We start from the raw sequence: 18,617 nt of genomic DNA on the forward strand, positions 1-18,617 counted from the left end.
AGAGCGATTCGAGGTGACAACGAGAACAAAGGTTCTGAAACTATTATGTTGCTACATCTCGTTCATTCAAAACAGTCCAGATGATAGGGTAGATGTGGATATTTTAGCCTTTAATATCCAAGAGACATTAGTTGTAAATTAATATAAATATTAGATAACTAAGTTTAAACACTGATAAAATGACAAATAAACGTATAAAAAACCCCCACCACCTCTTTAACGACCCTGAGACTCGAGGACCCAAAAGAGGCCTTTCGCACCCGCCCCGCCGGCTGCCGTTGGTCTGACCAGTAGCTTGCGGTCTAGACTGATTCCGCTTCCGGGCCTCGGAAAGCAATCCTCGAGGGCTAGGAGAGCCGTACCAGATAACCGGTAACAGTTTTTACATGACAATATGAGCATATACAAAGCATATATTGCAAAAGAGCTAAATTTTCGCTAGAGTTTTGTGCTTCAAACATACAGTTGCTTTCGGTGACGCTACGAGTATAATTATATGAGAAATCATTTATCTCACTACTTGGTGAATTACTTATTGATCTATGTATTGATATACCGTCCAACATTTGCCTCATGATTGAACGTAACGCCTAATCCAAGGGATAAATACTAGAACTCACTGTTTCATTATCAACACATTATTTTGCTTTGAAGTGAACTTATATATTGATTTTTGAGAAATAGTTAATCTATCTATCTATATATAAAAGTCAATGTTTGTATGTATATGATTTATGGACTCCCAAACGGCTTAACCGATTGCCGTCAAAATTTATACATAGCAGGCATTTGCTTTGGAACCTTTTTTGTGCTATTGTTGGAAATTATCTGCCCGCCCGATGGCGCTTTGGAACAAATTGTGTTTTCCTCATATTTCGTTGATAGTCGCAGCAACGCGCGATGGGTATTAGCTAGTTTATGGTGAGCGAGGAATAAAAATACAAAATGATTAATATCTCCGCCGCTCGAGCACGGATTTTGACTATCTATAGCTTGTTAGAAAGGTATTTTTACAAGCTTTCTATTTATATGCAGCTTGTGGTACAATATTGTTCGAAAGTTACTTGCAATAAAACATGAGGTGTTTTGACAAAATCGCCCATATCTCAGAAAGTAAACAACATATCGAAAATCAAAAATAATAGTGTCAAATGGCAACGTTAGGCCTTTCATCTTTAGTTTCATTAAGATCGGTTCAGCCATTGCTGAGATAAATAATAATAATTTTGATGCCAAACATCTTTAAAATGCATGAAACGTCGAGATTTTATGTTATCACGAAATTTTTTTTTACAAATATCGACTTGTTGGGACTTTGCCGATTTCGCACCTTCTTGCCTTTCTTATATAAAGAAAGGCTATGCAATCACTGTAAAAATTGACTTTTTAACCGAGGCCCGGAGGGCCGAGTATCATACACCATTCGATTCAGTTCGTCGAGATCGGCAAATGTCTGAGTGTGTATGTGTGTGTGTCATTTAAACTCACACAATTTTCTCAGAGATGGCTGAACCGATTTTCGCAAACTTAGTTTCATCTGAAAGGTATAACGCTCCCATAAGCTGCTATTGAATTTTTAGATGATCCGACTTCCGGTTCCGGAGTTACTGATAGAATAGTGCGGTCACACAGCAAATTCCCATATAAACTGGTACCACCATGATGTTCAAATGATGTAAAACATATTAGAATTGATGTAAAATTACTCTAGTTTGCGGGTCTGGATCACTAATGATCAGTCAAAGCAGCTTTGACCACATTGGCCACCTATGACGGATCATGACGCCCCCGGGGAACCCGCCAAGTTCCTAAGCTAATATCACACCCATTCCCCAACAAATTCTCTACCGATTTTTACAAACTTTATTTCAAATGAAAGATACAGTAATACCATTGACTTTTGCTGAATTTCATTCGGTTCTGACTCTTGCTTCCGGAGTTACAGGGGTGTTAGTAAGGATACACTGGAATTTTCCATATAAATCGGTACAATCGTAATACCTCAGAGGCTAGAAACTATTGAAATGGTCACCAAATTACTTCTAATCGCAGATATATATCACTGATTGCCAATCAAACATTCTTTGAATATATTGTCCACTATCGATGATTCCGGAAGTCCGGCATTCCGGGCATATTCCACAAATAAAGTCACATCGGTTCTTCGGTGATGACTGAACCGATTTTCTCAAACCAAGTCTCAAATGGAAGGCAAAATATGCAGTTGAGTATTGCGTCACCGCTCCCCCCCCCCCCCCTCCCGCCTTGCCCTTGCACCTCCCTCCTTCATCACTCACTTCCCCTTGGACCACCCTCACGCCCGCATTTCCTTTGTCCACCCCGTATACCAAAATAAGATGAATGAAGGATTTCTGACGCATCCTCCACTCCTACTCTACTAACCCCCCATTCCCTCCACTTTCAAACCCATTCCACCAACATTTCAAAATATAATCACATGAAGATAACATTGAACTCATGCTGATTAAGCTAATTAAATATTATTCTTTTGCCTTTCTCAAGGTTATGGAATTGCTCCAAAACCCGACTTTCTAACCGAGGCCGGAGGGCCGAGTTTCATATAACATTCGACTTAGTTCGCCGAGATCGCCAAATATCTGTGTGTATGTATAAATGTATGTATGTATGTATGTGTGAATGTGCGGATTTGATAACAAAATGTCCACATAGGTTTCTCGGAGATGGCTGAACCGATTTTTACAAACTAAGATTCAAATGAGAGGTATAATATTCCCATAGGTTGCTAGTGAATTTCATTTTCAACCGACATCTTGTTCCGGATTACGAGTTGAAGAGTATGGTTACAAAACAAAATTTGTTGATTTGTACACATCGGTTTCTCGGAATTTTCTGAACTGATTTTGACAAACTTGATTTTAAATGAAAGGTCCATCAGCTGCTGTTGAATTTTGTGTGGATCCGAGCTCTGGTTCCTGAATTACAGGGTGATACGTACGATCACTCAGCAAATCCCGATTCTAACGAATTCTGCGATGAATGTAAAAAGGTGATTTTTTTCCAAAATGTCATTCAAAGTCTCTTTGGCCACACTGGCCGCCATCGACGGATCCGGAAGTATCCAAATTCAGAATAACGGTTATATTGGTTTCTCGAAAATGGCTAAACCGATTTGATCAACTTAGTCTCAAAAGAAAGATGTTGCGTCTCCGGAAACCGTTATTAAATTCCATCTCCATCCGACTTCCGGCTCCGGAGTTACGGGTTGTGGAGTGCGATCACATAGAAAACTCCGATTCAAACCGATACCGCGATGAATGCAAAAAGGTGCTCTTATACTTACTTACTTACTTATACTTATACTTACCAAGTGTAATAAGAATGAAAGACATTTCCATAATGTTAAATTGTACGAACCAGCTATTAAATCATAGTTTGGAGAAATGAGAAAGGCACAATTGCACCTCTAGGTGGATTAAAACAGGTTTTTCAGTTCAATATTACCGTGGCTGTTTTTTCTTTTACAAAATTTTAGAACTCGAATAATGATTTCTTTTCTTGTATATTTGTCATTGCATGTATAATAATAAAATATAATATATGCATTTGAAAGCTTTTAATGAATATAAACAACGCAAACATTCTCGTGTTCATGATTGAGAAAGGCACAATTGCACCGCTAGGTGGATTAAAACAGGTTTTTTATTTTGTTTTGAATATATCACGATTCAAATATATCACGCTAAAATACAGACTGACCGTGATATAATCGAAACATTACTGTAATGAAAGTTATATTTACCTATAACGAAAGGTTCAACTTGTTGACCAGCACAATTATACCATGGAGGTCTGCCAGCAGTATATATCGTGCGATTATTTGACCGTATAATTGCTTCATTCGAATTAATCGTGTTTTGATTTACTGATGTAGTCCGCTGTCGTCTCGGCTTTGGCGAACGGATCTGTGATCCGGATGAGTTTGAACGGCTAGTTTTGACGGGTACCGTTGTAGGTGACGCTGGGCAGCATTCGGTTAACATATCCTTTTGAGCATCATCGCATAATATTGCCAAACCATTATTGAAGGGATCGTCGATACATTCCTTTTGTTCCATAGAATCACTGAAAGTTTAAACGGAAGCGCATAAGTTTGTTTGGCAAAATTTTTATTTTTGATAACAGTAAGTGAAGTTTGGCATAATGCTCATTTTGCAAAACGATCTTTTGACCGAATTGTAAAAATTTCAAATACGTACATATACTTCCAATTTCCATTAAATTTGTTCGCACAATTAAAATTTTCACGAGCAATATTTTCAACTATTAAAATCTTTTGGTAATACCCACGGTTTACATGATATTAGCTACATCAATCACAAATTTATCCCATGTTCTATGGGATTCCCAATCTACATGGAACTGGCTTCCTATTCACAAGAGTACATTGCTCCAAACATACATCCAAATATACTTCCATCACCTACATAAACGCATTCATCCATACATACAATTTGAAGCATGTTTGTCTCAAAGGGAGTATGATAACGTGTCTATAGTTTGTCCTGCTATCGAGATTGATTTATTGTCACTACTAAATTTTGCATTCGACTCGCCTCTGTCTTGTTTCTGGGCTCCTTTTTCATCTCCTATACGGTAGATACGGGTCCCGGGCCCCGTGGTGGTAGAGGAACGCTATGTGGGAAGCTGAGCTGAAAGCAACCGGGCGGGTCATAGGTGGTGGATAATGCTTAGTCGCGATAGCAACTAGTTGTGATTTGCGACCCGAATCAGTTGCGGGGGCTGACTGCGGGTGTGGTAGGACGAGGTAGTGAGCCCTACACGTTCTGTGCGTGTATTAGGGTGGCACGAGGATTTATGAAAAAATTGAATACCGCAGAACGAAAAAATCGCAATTCTTCAACGAACTCCTATGCTAAATCTGAATCAAATCTGTTGGAGCATGTTTTAGCACAAATGATTCTAAGTTTGTTTGGAACTCACTATGAGAAAATAATACATTTTCAATAAATTCATAAATATGCAGTTTGGTGCCCTTGAAAAATAAATTGAATGCTACATTCTATATATTCAGTCAAGTAGAACAACTTTTTCTAAAGACAGTTCATAGCTATGACAACTGATTCATGAGCTATTACAAAATTAAACTTTCGTTGCCCTGAAAGTTATGAAAATAGTGCTGTCTCTGGCTACCCCGCGAGCTGAACCTTCAATCAAGTGAACCTTGACGTATTTGTTGTGGTCACCAGTTATACCGTTGGTATAAAGCGGAAATATAGTCCAGATGGTATCATCCGAAACATGTGATCTAAAGGATGGGATCGAATTGTAACAGAATTATTTTCATGTATTTTTTTTTTTTTGGTGTGCAATAATATACGTTGAGCAAATTAAAATTGAAACGAGACTGAAGCGGGAAAGATTACCATTAGTTTGAAACTCAACCAGCTGATGTTCACCACATCCCTGGGGAGCTAGAACTGAAACTGCTATACAGATTGATTGAAGGTAGGTTAATTGAGTAAGCCGGGCTATTTCTGTCACTATACGCCAGCAAGAATGTCTCCGGCCATGAAGCACGATTTGATTTTAACCAAAACTTTTGATCGAATCATCCAGGGATAAAGGTTGGAGTAGCAGTGAATGTAACGCTAGAACATAACTTTGCTAAAATGAAATAACACGTCTGAAATAACTTTATGTGAAACTAACAATTTACATAATAACGTTTCCGCTTTACATGCAGTAAAAATTGAAAAAAATGAAGAACCGAACTCATGTCCTTCAGATTGTCTATTTATGACGCTCGCATCTGAACTATAAATCCGCCTATGTTTATGGCTGCCTAATTCAGTTTATGACTAGCATATCACGGTTAACTTGATTGAGGTATCAGCCAGAGTATCCAGATAAATTCAATTTTCACCAACGATGTAGACACTTAAGTATTGTATAAAGACTAACTTTTGAACCAGAAGTCGCAGCCTATTACACTCTTTGGGGAAGTTGTACACGGTACTCGTATATACCGAAATTAGCATGGCAAATATTTTTAGAATACATAGGAGTGTGTCTACGAAATATTAAATAATGTGGATCGTTTATCCATGTTGTATGACACTAACACAACGATATATACTGAATTGTGACAATGATTTCATTCCTTTACTAGGGTGACCATGGTTAGATGTGTTTTTTCCCGGTTGGAGGTTATTCTTTTCGGATAATTTGTCCGTTAACAATGTGTAGTCCAGCAGATATCAATGTGATGCAGTTATACAAGATAATAAACAAAAATTTTTAAATGTTTTTATTAAAAATTTCTCTACTCCTATTGACGGGTTTGAAGCCGAATTGGTTTTAAAATACGATGTTCCTATTTTTAAAAAGGCTTATGACGTACCCTATAGCTTGAGGGATAAAGTTTTGAATTATTTGGACAAATTGGAAAAGAAAAAGATGATTACTCCAGTAAAAACAAGAGAGTGGGCATCTCCAGTTGTTGTCGTTACTAAGAAAAATAATGATATTAGGCCTGTTATTGACTGTAAGGTGTCAATAAACAAATGTATTATCCCCAATACTTACCCTTTACCTGCTGCACAAGATTTATGTGCTCGTTTAGCTGGTTACAAAATATTTTGTGCATTTGATTTAGAGGGGGCATACACACAATGATCTCTATCTAAACGGTCCCGGAAATTCATGGGTAATTAATTCAATTAAAGGTTTATTTACATACAATCGTTTGCCGCAAGGTGCCTCTTCTAGCGCATCTATTTTTCAACAGGTGATGGATCAAGTGTTGGAGGGAATTGAGAACGTATTTTGCTACTTTTTTTCCATACGTTTATTCGACACGGCATTTGCAAAAGCTTTTTACGCCAGTTTCTTTTTTTACATAGCACGTTACAAAAATCCTTAAGACTAATTTTAACTATACTAGTAATTTGTCTAAAACTAACACTGAAATCACTTTATTGTTTGCTTTTTCCTTACATTGTTGTATTTCATAATGATCTAGTATTTTCGGGTGTATTTATTTACTTTTTTTCTGTTATTGTCTAAATTTAAAAACTGAATATTCTAGGACACTTTAATTGGTGAATGATTAGCCTTGGATGAGAGTATGAGGAGATGCATTTAATTAAATTTTGACAGACGCTGTTTTTAGAAAATGATAGATAAGTTCCATGTATAGAGGATCGCGATACGCCAGGATGTCTCTAACAGGAACATGGATTGGTCTTCCTCGGACTTGTAAAGAATCTACTAATTGTGATCTGGCTTCACGATATTCAGTGCAGGACCAAACAACATGCTCAATGTCGTGGTAACCCTCTCCACAAGCACAATGATTACCTTCAGCGAGCCCAATACGACGGAGATGCGCATCTAAAGTATAATGATTGGACATGAGCCTAGACATCACACGGATGAAGTCCCGACTTACATCCAATCCTTTGAACCATGCCTTCGCTGATACTTTAGGGGTAATTGAGTGTAGCCATCGTCCCATATCTCCATTGTCCCAAGATGTTTGCCAACTAGCAAGTGTCCTCTGTCGAGAAGCGCTATAAAATTCATTGTAAGCGATGGGTCTTTCATATATTTCACTTATTTATTTTATTTATTTATTTCGTCAATCGATGTAGACTACAGATTTCCTTAATTACTAATGTGTATATTTCGTGAATTTAGTATAAGTGAAGCAATTTCGGCTTTTACAGAATCATCCTCTTACGCGTTAGAATTTCTTTTGTGTATAAAATATTGTTTTAGTTTCAGTTTAGACATTGTAAAATCAATTGAGTCGCAATAGTGATTATAAATAGACATCATTCGATTTATGGGGCTATATTTTGCGTAGTTTGTGCGAAAAGGAGTTATTGAAAATATACTTCGATTTCGTAGCTGTCGTGAAGGTGCATAAAAGTTCAATTTGGATAAAATTTCAGCTGAATCGATACGATGCGAAACGATATTATTAATGAATGAGAGCATTGCAAATTCGCGACGCTGCTTTAATGTTTGAATATTGATAAGCAAGCAGCGTGCTTCATAAGATGGCAGAGGGAATGCTGTCCATCCTAATTTACGAAGGGCAAATAATAAAAACTGTTTTTGTACCGATTCTATTCGTTCTTCATGTCTGCTTGAAAAAGGGCACCAAATAATACTGCAATATTGCAATATCGACCTAACATATGCAATATATAATATTTTTATTGTATAAGGATCTTCAAAATGATAGCTAAAGCGTTTTATAAAACTGAGCATGTTTTTAGCTTTGTGTATAATTGTGTTATAATGATCAATAAAATTTAACTTTGAATAATATAACACCTAAATCCCTAATTCTTTCACATTTTACTACAGTCTGATTTCCTAAGGTAATCTCAACATTCGGTGTTTGTCGTTTTCGACTAAAGGTTATTGAATTACACTTTTTCACGTTCAGTTGTAAGAGGCTTTTTTGACACCACATGTGGAAAATTTGTATTTCGTTTTTAAATGTATTAATATTCTCGGCATTTCTTATCTCCAAATAAAGTTTCATATCGTCCGCATAAATTAGTATTTTCAGTTTTTTGAGAATGAAGGAGATATCGTTCACGTATAAAATAAACAATAGAGGGCCTAAATGAGAGCCTTGTAGAGCTCCTGGGGTAACTTTAATTGGATTAGATTGCTTTCCTTTAAATTTAATTATTTGCTGACGTTCGGAGAGATATGATTCTAACCATGTAAGTAGCCCAGGCTCAATGCCTCAATTTATAAAGTAACATTGGGATGTCAATGCGATCAAATGCTTTACTAAAAGTCTGTATAAAGTGCCTCCACGTAGTTTCCATTATCCATTGCAATCAGTGTATAATTAATAAATTCTAGTAAGTTTGTTGAGGTCGAACGACCTTTGAAGAAGCCATGCTGGAGATTGGAAATTCTGTTTTTTATTTGAAGAAATATTTTTTCGTTAATGATTGATTCGAAAAGTTTCGGAATACAGGAGATTATGGCTATCCCACGATAATTACGTACGTCAGATTTTTTGCCAGATTTATATATAGGCACTAAAAAAGATTTTTTTCCATATTTTAGGGAACTGTCCAGATTGCAAAGACATATTAAACAGCCAGAACAATGGGGCAGTTAACTCGGTTGCTAGGTTTTTCATAAATAATGGTGGGATTCCATCAGGGCCAGAACCTTTTGATACATCTAAATGTTTTAGAGAATTGAAAATGTCTTCCACTATGACATGATTGACACTAATATCCAAAGGAAAATCGGGAAGAAAAGCGAAGTAATCGCGATCACGGTCTTGTTCAGAAAAAGTCGTATATATTTCTTGGAAGAATGTTGCAAATAGGTTGCAGATTTCTTCCGAGCTATCACGTACGTTGTCATCCAAGTGCATTGTTGATGGGAAATTGTCTGATTTTAATTTAGTTTTGACGTAGTTGAAAAAATTCTTTGGACAAGATTTGATCTGCTGTTCCGTTTTTGAGTTATAATCCGCAAGTGCAGAATCTATAGCTTATGGGCTTTTTGCTTCCTATTTTTCAAACTCTTAATTTGTCTATTATACACGCAGAAAAATAATTTTTAGTGTCAAATAATATGAGGGTTGAAATAATAAATTTACCAAGTTGTTCTGTGTTCAATAAAAATACATGTTTATATAAATAAAACAATTGTTGAAATAATTCTGAAGAATTTATTGGATCAAACATGGAAAATAGTTGGACCAATAAAATTTTTTATTGATGTTATCATAACAACAATCGAAACAGCAAACAACTTTGTTGAATCAATGAACTCATTTTGTTGAATAAAACTAATAAAATTTTACGCAGTCAAATCATTCTGGAACCGCTTCGGAATCCTGAATGGATGCAGTATGGCCCAGTCAAACCCATTCCGGGATCGGTTAGGAATGAATATTATGAGTTCCAGCTCAAAGGCAACAACCGATTCCGACTCAATCGTTTGTTGCATTTGAGCGAGAATCCATAAGGGATTCCAAACCTGTTCCGGAGTAGGTTTGCTTGGAACGAAATGAAATTTTATCACATGCAGCGCATACGAATCCAATCACCGTCCCTTTATGTAGTACCTTTGGCCCTGCGCGTTGTTTATTCCAGATATGCATATAATGTAGTGCTTCAGAGTCTCGGCTTTTATAAAAAGATTGCAGAAGGCGCACGAATACGCTCTGTGTCTTCCTGTTGGACCAGAGATGGTGAAGTACAGGAAACTGCTCTCTCGAACGGGTATTATTTATCTCTGGTGCGGTGACGTGTTTTCAGTTCTGCGATTGTCGTTTTTAAGCCACACAGGGTGTTTTGTTTGAGTCCTGGAATAGAGGAAGGCACCATAAAACGCACCGTGTGCATTCGACTTAATTTATTCACTAACCTTGCGCCCATCGAGTCCGGAAAATCTGAGCACTATAAGAATTTACCGAAATCTGAATTCCCTGATTTAAAAATAGTGAATTTTTCCAGCATTGACGCACGTGGAAAAAGTTTTCTTCTTCGTAGCAACTTTTATTTTTTATTTGTTTCAATTCAACAAGGACTGTTGATGTAATGCATTCAGTCCTTTTGAATCAATTAGCTGCATGCTTTTGTTAGAATCACTGATTTGTTTGGAACAAACAATAATTTTGTCGATCTTCGAAAAGCACAGATAACAAAACTTGTAAGATTGGTTCAAAAGATATTTTGGTTGATCTAACCAAAAAAAATAAGTTTGGTTTAATAAATTCCTTGGTTCACAATAAAGAATTTTTATCGATTAAAAATGAAGAAATAATTTATAGAATCAAACATGCACAATTCTTTTGCGTGTACCAAACGGGATGCTTCGAGTTGCCGTGTCGTCTTTTTTTCTTAATAGGCACCTCTTCATGAATTATCTTGAAAATAATTTTGTAAAATACGTCCACAGCGGTTACAATATTTCCTTCATTTCTAAGGCTATTTAGCCAGTCGACACTACTTAGCTTCCGCCTGATATTGTCATAATTGGCTTTATGGTATTCAAAGACTTCCTCAAAGTCACAATCGCTGGGTTTTTGAATTTCATGGATGAATAAGGAAAATTCAATAGCAGTATGAAATGCTTCATTTTTCCACAAAGGAGTTAGAGATTCAGATACACAGAAGTCTTCCTGAATGTTTGTAAATAAAAGATCCAGATAGCAATTCTGTCGATTTTTTACGTGATTTATTTGATTGAGTCCTATGCTAGCAGTTTTGTCGAAAATATACTGCAATGTTTCGTTTTCTCCCACGACTGGGATTAAAATATGTTCGTTTTCAGAGTCCGGAATAAAATCTGCGTCGCGTTGGTTAAAGTCTCCGTAAATGTGAACTTTAACCTCGGCTGGGAGTTCAGATAAAATTTGTTCAGCAATTTGGAAATTTCGTACGATGTTATATTAGCATGCTCTGGTGGGAAATATACAGAGGCAAAAACATGCATTTCGCCGGCAATGTTTAATTTAACCCACACATGTTCAAATTCCTTAAACTTGACTGTGACTAGAATTTCGGAATTAAATTGAGCCGAAATACCCACAAGTACTCCCCCGCCAGACTTCTTTTGAGATTCGTGAAGATTTCGGTCGTCTCTGAATACGTTAAAACCACTGCCGAAAATTTCTTAACTTTTTACGCTATCATCCCAGCTAGTTTCAGTTCCTAATATAACCAAAAATGACGAACCTAATATACGTTTATGAATTTCTGCCATTTTGGCTGGACTTTTCATCCTATTAAAATTTTGACAATACATTAATAATTCTGTCGCAGTCTTTTGACGTAGGACTACGTCTTTGTTTTCGATATAGGGGTGCACGTTGCAAATTCTACAAAAATGGTATGTAACGAAAAGTGGTCCAATTTTAAACGCATGTAATTCAGCCATCTCACGATAAATTTTCAAATTTTTTGCGCATGTCGCCCCGAAATACTTCTAAGAATAGATTCCAATAGATAAACCCAAAGATTTTTGATATCATGGCATTAAAAATTTAAATAATGAAAAACCTAGTCAAAATATCGCGCATTTTCACACAGAAGATAGAGCTTCCCTAGTCCAGCACGACATATTTGTGTACCTAGCGCGCTACGCTTCTATGAATGACGTCATCATCGACTATTTAAACGGACGAATTTCGCCGAAGCAGCTCAGTCGCCTGTTGAGCGGCAGGCGAAGCAGATCACTGCGCTGTGTGTTTTCACAGCCAGTGTAGCTGAGTTAGATGTACGCTACCCAGTGAATGCGAATGAGCTTGTCCGTATGCTATCTTTTGTGTTGTGCTCATTTCCAGCACATTTTTTTCGTACACAAAATAGTTTGTACATGCGAGCTCCAATTGCAAACACGGTTAACATAGTGTCGTGGTATTAGTTGTCTCTTTCGCTCTACCCATCATGATCATCATCAGCGTTGATTCATTTAGCTTTGTGCGCTTGGGTTGATTGTTTGTAATTTGTTACTAAATTGCACAACGAAAGTTTATTATTTACGTTCGATCAATTCATTGATTCATTTCCCCATCACGTGATTCATTTCCACTCAGCCTATAGTACTTTGATTCTACTAATAGGTACATACTACAAAGCCTATTTATGAATGAATACAATGCCACTTGAAAAACCGTTGCAAAAACGCATCTTGTGCATATATAAAATTGTTTTCGTTTTATATATTTATAGTTTCGATATATGATTAAGACCACTGCATTCGCTATATTTGTATGCGCACTTTAGGAAAGTTTTAATAATGGCAAAATATAACTAGAATGCTTGGTCTATACATGAAATGTGATTATATTGTCTAAAATTTGATTTTTCTTCACTGGTCCGGGTTTTTTACCACACACAATCGAAAAGATTTTACAAGCTAATCTTATTCTATAAAGATTTAGTTCCAGATATTAGTTCGGTCACAGTTTTCTGTACTTTCTTCAGAACTTCTTAAATAAGTTTAATCGGATTCAATCACCTACTACAAATGAAATGATCTGATAACCAAGAAGGTTTGGTTCAATATGTAATATTCGATGTTGATTGGTTGTGATTAAACCATACGTAAGAAATATGTTTGATTTATTATTACTATGAATGGACTAAGAAAAAAAATATTTTACATTAAGTAGTATAGTCCTACGTCTACAGCTCGTGCAACCTTATAGGGCTGCCCCTTGTAGTTTTGTATTGAAAAGTCTACCATCATTATCCAATTCTTGCTCAACAGCACACTCGTCTTTTTCTTCTTCTAAGGAAAGTGTCGAAACTACCGAAAACACGAATGTTGAAAGCGGCATGCCTCACACGGTGATGATGATGGCGAACATTCCGTATTCACTGCATTTAATTGTTGCGATGATCTTGATGTATCACGTGCTGGGTAGGGATTCAAAATCTCGCCTCGTGTAAATTGAATCGATGGAATATAATTTGTAGATAGGCCGGAAAAACGATCCTTGGCTGCTGCAAGAAGCACTCTATCCAGTGGTAGAATATTCGTGTTGCAGCTATGATTGGGATGACGGTTTTGGTTATGACTGGAGCTACTGGCACGATTAAAGAAGTTGCGATTGGAAAAATTGGCCGGCGGGCCATAATAACAATCGTTTATTGTTGCAGGGGGTCTCCGAACAGGTGGAAAAATATTGTTGTTGTTGTTGTTTTTAATATTAGTGCTCCGGTTTCTAAATATTTGTTTCTTTTTACGCCTTCTAGCCTTATCCGCCTGTTTTTGTTGATTCAATCGATTTATTTCTCGCGCATCGTACTCACTCCAGTCAGCTTTCCATACTTTTTTCGTGCCCAAGAAACGCCATCCTGAGTTAATAGCGTTATTTAGTTCAATTTCCAAACTGGGGCGTGAGTCATTCGGCGATAGCAATTGCGCGGTCTTATTATTCACATATACATATGCTGACATCGATTTAACCTCGTTGAGAATTTCTGGCAGCAACGTTGATTTATGTGACGACCGTAGTTGCCTGGTGCTTTTGTTTTCATTGAGGGCAACTGAGACCGACTTCAACTCGTCGAGAATCTCGTATCCTAGAGTGGAATTTGGGTTCATAGGATTGCTGTTGGCTGTGTCTAAAGACAGCTGACTAAGCTGACTTATTTCCGCTTTCATGTCACGCAAATCAGCGGATAATTCCGAAGTAACTGTTTTTAACGATTCGTATACACTATCTGATGTTGACTTAATTGCTGTGTCAAGCAGAGAGGTAACGTGGTTTTTTATTGCAATAACACTGCCGGCTAGACTACTATTTTTGTTGATTGCAATCAATTCTTGTTTAACAGTAGTGAGAAGTATTTCTAGGCCTTCGAGTGCCTCATGTACTAGGTTCGGCTTGTTTTGCTGAAATGTTAGTTGATGAATCACTTCAGTATTCTCCCGTATTTGTTTTTCCAGAAGTTTTTGCTGGTCGGCGAGTCCTTTGAAATCAATTTTGCCATGTAGTAGTTCCTTACACGAGTCGCAGCATGGCAGTATGTACGAGTTGACATCAACCAATCTCCTGTCCTTTCTCCTTAGTGATCCCCGCTGCACGGTAACGCCGATGCAAGCTGCATGATACTTCCTTGGGCATCCAACACAGGTCCACAGAATCGCATCCGCATAGGCGTCCAAGGCACAAATTTCGCAGGTCATTTTATTATCGTTCGCACTTTTTTTAAAATCGGTCACTTAAAACAAAACAAATTTTAGCACGCGGCGCTCGGTCAAATTAAAACAAAACAAACTTTAGCACGAGGCGCTTGGTGAAATTAAAATTAAACAAACTTTAGCGCGCGATACCGGGAGCGAATGCAAAACACGTCCACACTTATTGACGACTAAATTGGAAAAGCGTTGCATTTCACCATCTAGTGCACCAATCTTGCCTAAATTATCAGCTTTCTCATTGCCCGCAATAGAGCAATGGGCGGGGAGCCACACTAGGGTAAATTTTTAACATTTTCTTGTTAGGTTACTCAGAGATTCTCGTATCTTCCTCAAAAAGAATGGATCGTGATTATCAATCCTCTTTGAGCGTAGAGCTGCAATTGTGCTGAGACTATCAGTGAGGATAAAGTAATGGTTCGGGGGTAAAGTATTAATTATTTGCAAACTATAGTGAACTGCTGCTAGTTCCGCTATATAAACAAAAGCGGGTTCTGCAAGTTTGAGAGAAATTGAAAAATTATTGTTGAAAATACCGAAACCAGTGGCCTGACTGATTCGTGACCCATCAGTGTAAAACATTTTAAGGCAGTCTATGTGTTGATATTTACTTGTGAATATTTTAGGGATCTCCCGCGAGCGTAGATGATCCGGAATTCCACGAATCTCTGCTTGTATGGACGTGTCGAAGAATAAAGTGGATTCAGGAGTATCTAGTATATTGACATATGTGGGAACATAACTAGCAGGCGTTATTTCTTGTGACATATGATTGAAATACACTGTCATGAATCTGGTTTGTGGTTGAAGCTCGACAAGTCTTTCAAAATTTTCAATTACCACTGGGTTCATAACCTCACATCGAATAAGTAAACGAGAGGAGAGATCCCAGAATCGGTCTTTTAAAGGAAGAACTCCCGCTAGTACTTCAAGACTCATCGTATGGGTCGACTGCATGCAACCTAAGGCGATTCGTAAACAACGATACTGTATCCGTTCCAGTTTAATAATGTGAGTGTTCGCAGCTGAACGGAAACAGATGCACCCATATTCCATTACTGAAAGTATTGTTGTTTGATACAATCTTATCATGTCACTTGGATGAAAACCCCACCATGATCCAGTTATTGTTCGCAGAAAATTTATCCTTTGTTAGCATTTTGTTATTAGATACCTAATGTGGCCTCCCTATGTGCCTTTAGAATCGAACCAAATTCCAAGGTATTTAAAAATCAGGACTTGGGCTATCGTTCTACCAACCAACTGAAGCTGAAGCTGAGCTGGATCACGCTTCCTTGAGAAAACGACCAACTCTGTTTTTTCGGTAGAGAAATCGATGGCCAGCTTTAAAGCCCAAATTGATAAATTATCCAAGCTATCTTGCAATGGTTGTTTTAAATTTATAGCTTTTGGTCCTGTGGCAGAAACCACCCCATCAACTGCAAGTTGTCTTAAAGTGCATGGGCTGACAATACAATTATCAATGTCATTCACATAAAAATTATAGAGAAGGGGGCTTAGACAAGAGCCTTGTGGGAGGCCCATGTAACTTATTCTGAGTGTCGCCAAATCGCCATATGAAAAATGCATGTGCTTTTCTGACAATAAATTGTATAAATAATTATTTAATATCGGTGAAAGACCACGTTGATGTAGCTTCTCCGACAGAACATCAATGGAGACTGAGTCGAATGTTCCTTTTATGTCTAAGAACACAGAGGCCATTTGTTCTTTTTTACGTAAGCGAGTTGGATTTCTGACGAAAGTAGCGCCAGGCAATCATTCGTTCCCTTTCCTCTCCGAAAACCAAACTGGGTATCTGAGAGCAAGCCGTTCGCCTCAACCCAATTGTCGAGACGTCGTAGGATAATTTTTTCCAACAATTCCCTGATGCAGGATAGCATTGCAATCGGTCGATACGAGTTATGATCGGATGCTGGTTTTCCCGGTTTTGGAATGGCGATAACTCTCACTTGTCTCCAGTCACGCGGGACAATATTCTGCTCAAGATACTTGCGTCAAGCGTCTTTTTGCTAGGTCAGGTAGATTCTTCACCAAATTGAATTTAATTCTGTCTAGTCCCGGAGCATTATTGTTGCATGAGAGGAGTGCAATTGAAAATTCCATCATTGTCAAAGGCGAATCTATGAAATCGTTACTTGTGGGAGCATCACGAATGATTTTCTGCGCAGGAGCAGAATCTGGACAAATTTTCTTGGCAAAATTAAATATCCAACGATTCGAAAAATCTTCGCTTTCATTAGTCACGTTTCGATTCCTCATTCTTCTGGCTGTGTTCCAAAGAGTACTCATTGATGTTTCTCTTGACAAGCCATCAACGAAGCGTCTCCAATAACTAGACATTTTGGCACGACTTATACTGTCAAATTTGTTTTGCAAAATGAAATAATTTTCAAAGTTCTCACGTATACCCCCTTTCTGTTTCATAATTTCTTTGTAGGCAACTTGTTTAGCTTCATATGCATCAGAGCACTCTTTGTCCCACCAAGGATTTGGGGGCCGTCTATTTATTGTCATTCCAGGATTGCATTTCGTTTGGGCTTGTTCTGCTGCTTCAATAATTAAATCCGCTAGGAATTCATATTCTTCGGTAGGGGGTAGCTCTTCTGTCGAAGCAAGAGAAGTGGAAATTAATGTTTCGTATGTTTTCCAATCACTATTTCGTGTTAAGTCACAAGGAACACTGATTGAATTCGTAAGGCCTAATTCACTGTTAATTGAAACAACGATTGGCAAATGATCGCTACCGTGAGGATCAGGTACAAACTTCCACGTGCAATCTAACCGAAGTGATGTCGAGCACAGAGATAGATTAAATGCACTTGGTCGTGCAGGAGGTCTGGGGTTGCGTGTTGTTTCGCCAGTATTTAAAACTGTCATATTAAATTCGTCACAAACATTGTATATCAAAGAGGATCGATTATCATTGTAGAGGGAACCCCACAATACTCCGTGCGAGTTGAAGTCTCCCAGTATCAGACGCGGAGCAGCCATGGATTCCACTACCTCAAAAATTTGACGTTGTCCAATTTGAACTTTGGGAGGTATATATATAGAAGCGATAGATATGTCTTTGCCTTTAATATTCGTTTGGACTGCTACAGCCTCAATGCCAGCAATCATGGGGATGGTAATTCTATAGAAAGAATAGCACTTTTTAATTCCTAGAAGCACTCCTCCATACGGGGTGTCTCGGTCTAGGCGAGTAATGTTGAGATCATTTAAGTTGAAATTAATGTTTGAGGTAAGCCATGTTTCACATAGAGCAAAAGCATCGCATTTTAAATTATGCAGTAAAATTTTTAAGGAATCAATTTTTGGTATGATACTTCTGCAATTCCACTGTAAAACAGTGATGGAGTCTTTCACCTTAGGAGTTGAATTAACCATTGAAAGATATAATTGCTGCAAGGATGGGCCATTGAGCAATCAGCTGCTCTAAAAATGTTCTAATTGTTGGGAGGAAAGCTGAAAGTATACTCTTTAGTGGTTCAGAAATATTGAATGCTTTAAAAATCCAATGAACAATTTCAGAAAATTTCAATGATCCTACCCCCGGCTGAGGCTCAGAGGAAGTCGGAATTTTATTATTTCCAGTAATTGTGTTCTGTTTGGATTGTACCTTCCCAAAACCGGGCGGAATTGATTTCGGTTTTGAATCGGAATTTTTCGGTTTTGGGCGCAGTTTATCTATTGGTGGAAATTTTAAGCCCCTTTCTTGGCAGCTTGGGAAAAGACGACTGTTTTCTTTTTCTGGAATTTCCGGGTAAAACAAATGATGTACCTTCGCACGCTCCGTCAGAGTCAGACTGTTCCGAAAATAGAGATGTGTAAGTGTTTTCTAAGAAGATGGGTTTAGGGGTAGCATTCTTCAACATTTCTGCATA

General features: G+C 37.7%; 1 protein-coding gene across 5 annotated transcripts in view; it reads right to left on the reverse strand.

Moving 5' to 3' along the window:
- LOC131687829 (uridine-cytidine kinase-like 1) overlaps positions 1-18,617 on the reverse strand; it is a 521,941-nt gene that overhangs the window by 262,117 nt on the left and 241,207 nt on the right. For 4 of the 5 annotated variants that reach the window (XM_058971920.1, XM_058971919.1, XM_058971918.1 and 1 more), the window contains exon 2: positions 3,782-4,104. The exons of the other annotated variant lie outside the window; for it this stretch is intronic. In XM_058971920.1, coding sequence (XP_058827903.1) covers positions 3,782-4,097 — 316 coding nt within the window. In that variant the 5' untranslated portion in view covers positions 4,098-4,104. The remainder of the gene's footprint in view (positions 1-3,781; positions 4,105-18,617) is intronic. 5 annotated transcript variants of the gene reach the window in all.

Source organism: Topomyia yanbarensis, chromosome 3 (genome assembly GCF_030247195.1).
Source record: "Topomyia yanbarensis strain Yona2022 chromosome 3, ASM3024719v1, whole genome shotgun sequence".
In the NCBI taxonomy this organism is placed as follows: domain Eukaryota; kingdom Metazoa; phylum Arthropoda; class Insecta; order Diptera; family Culicidae; genus Topomyia; species Topomyia yanbarensis.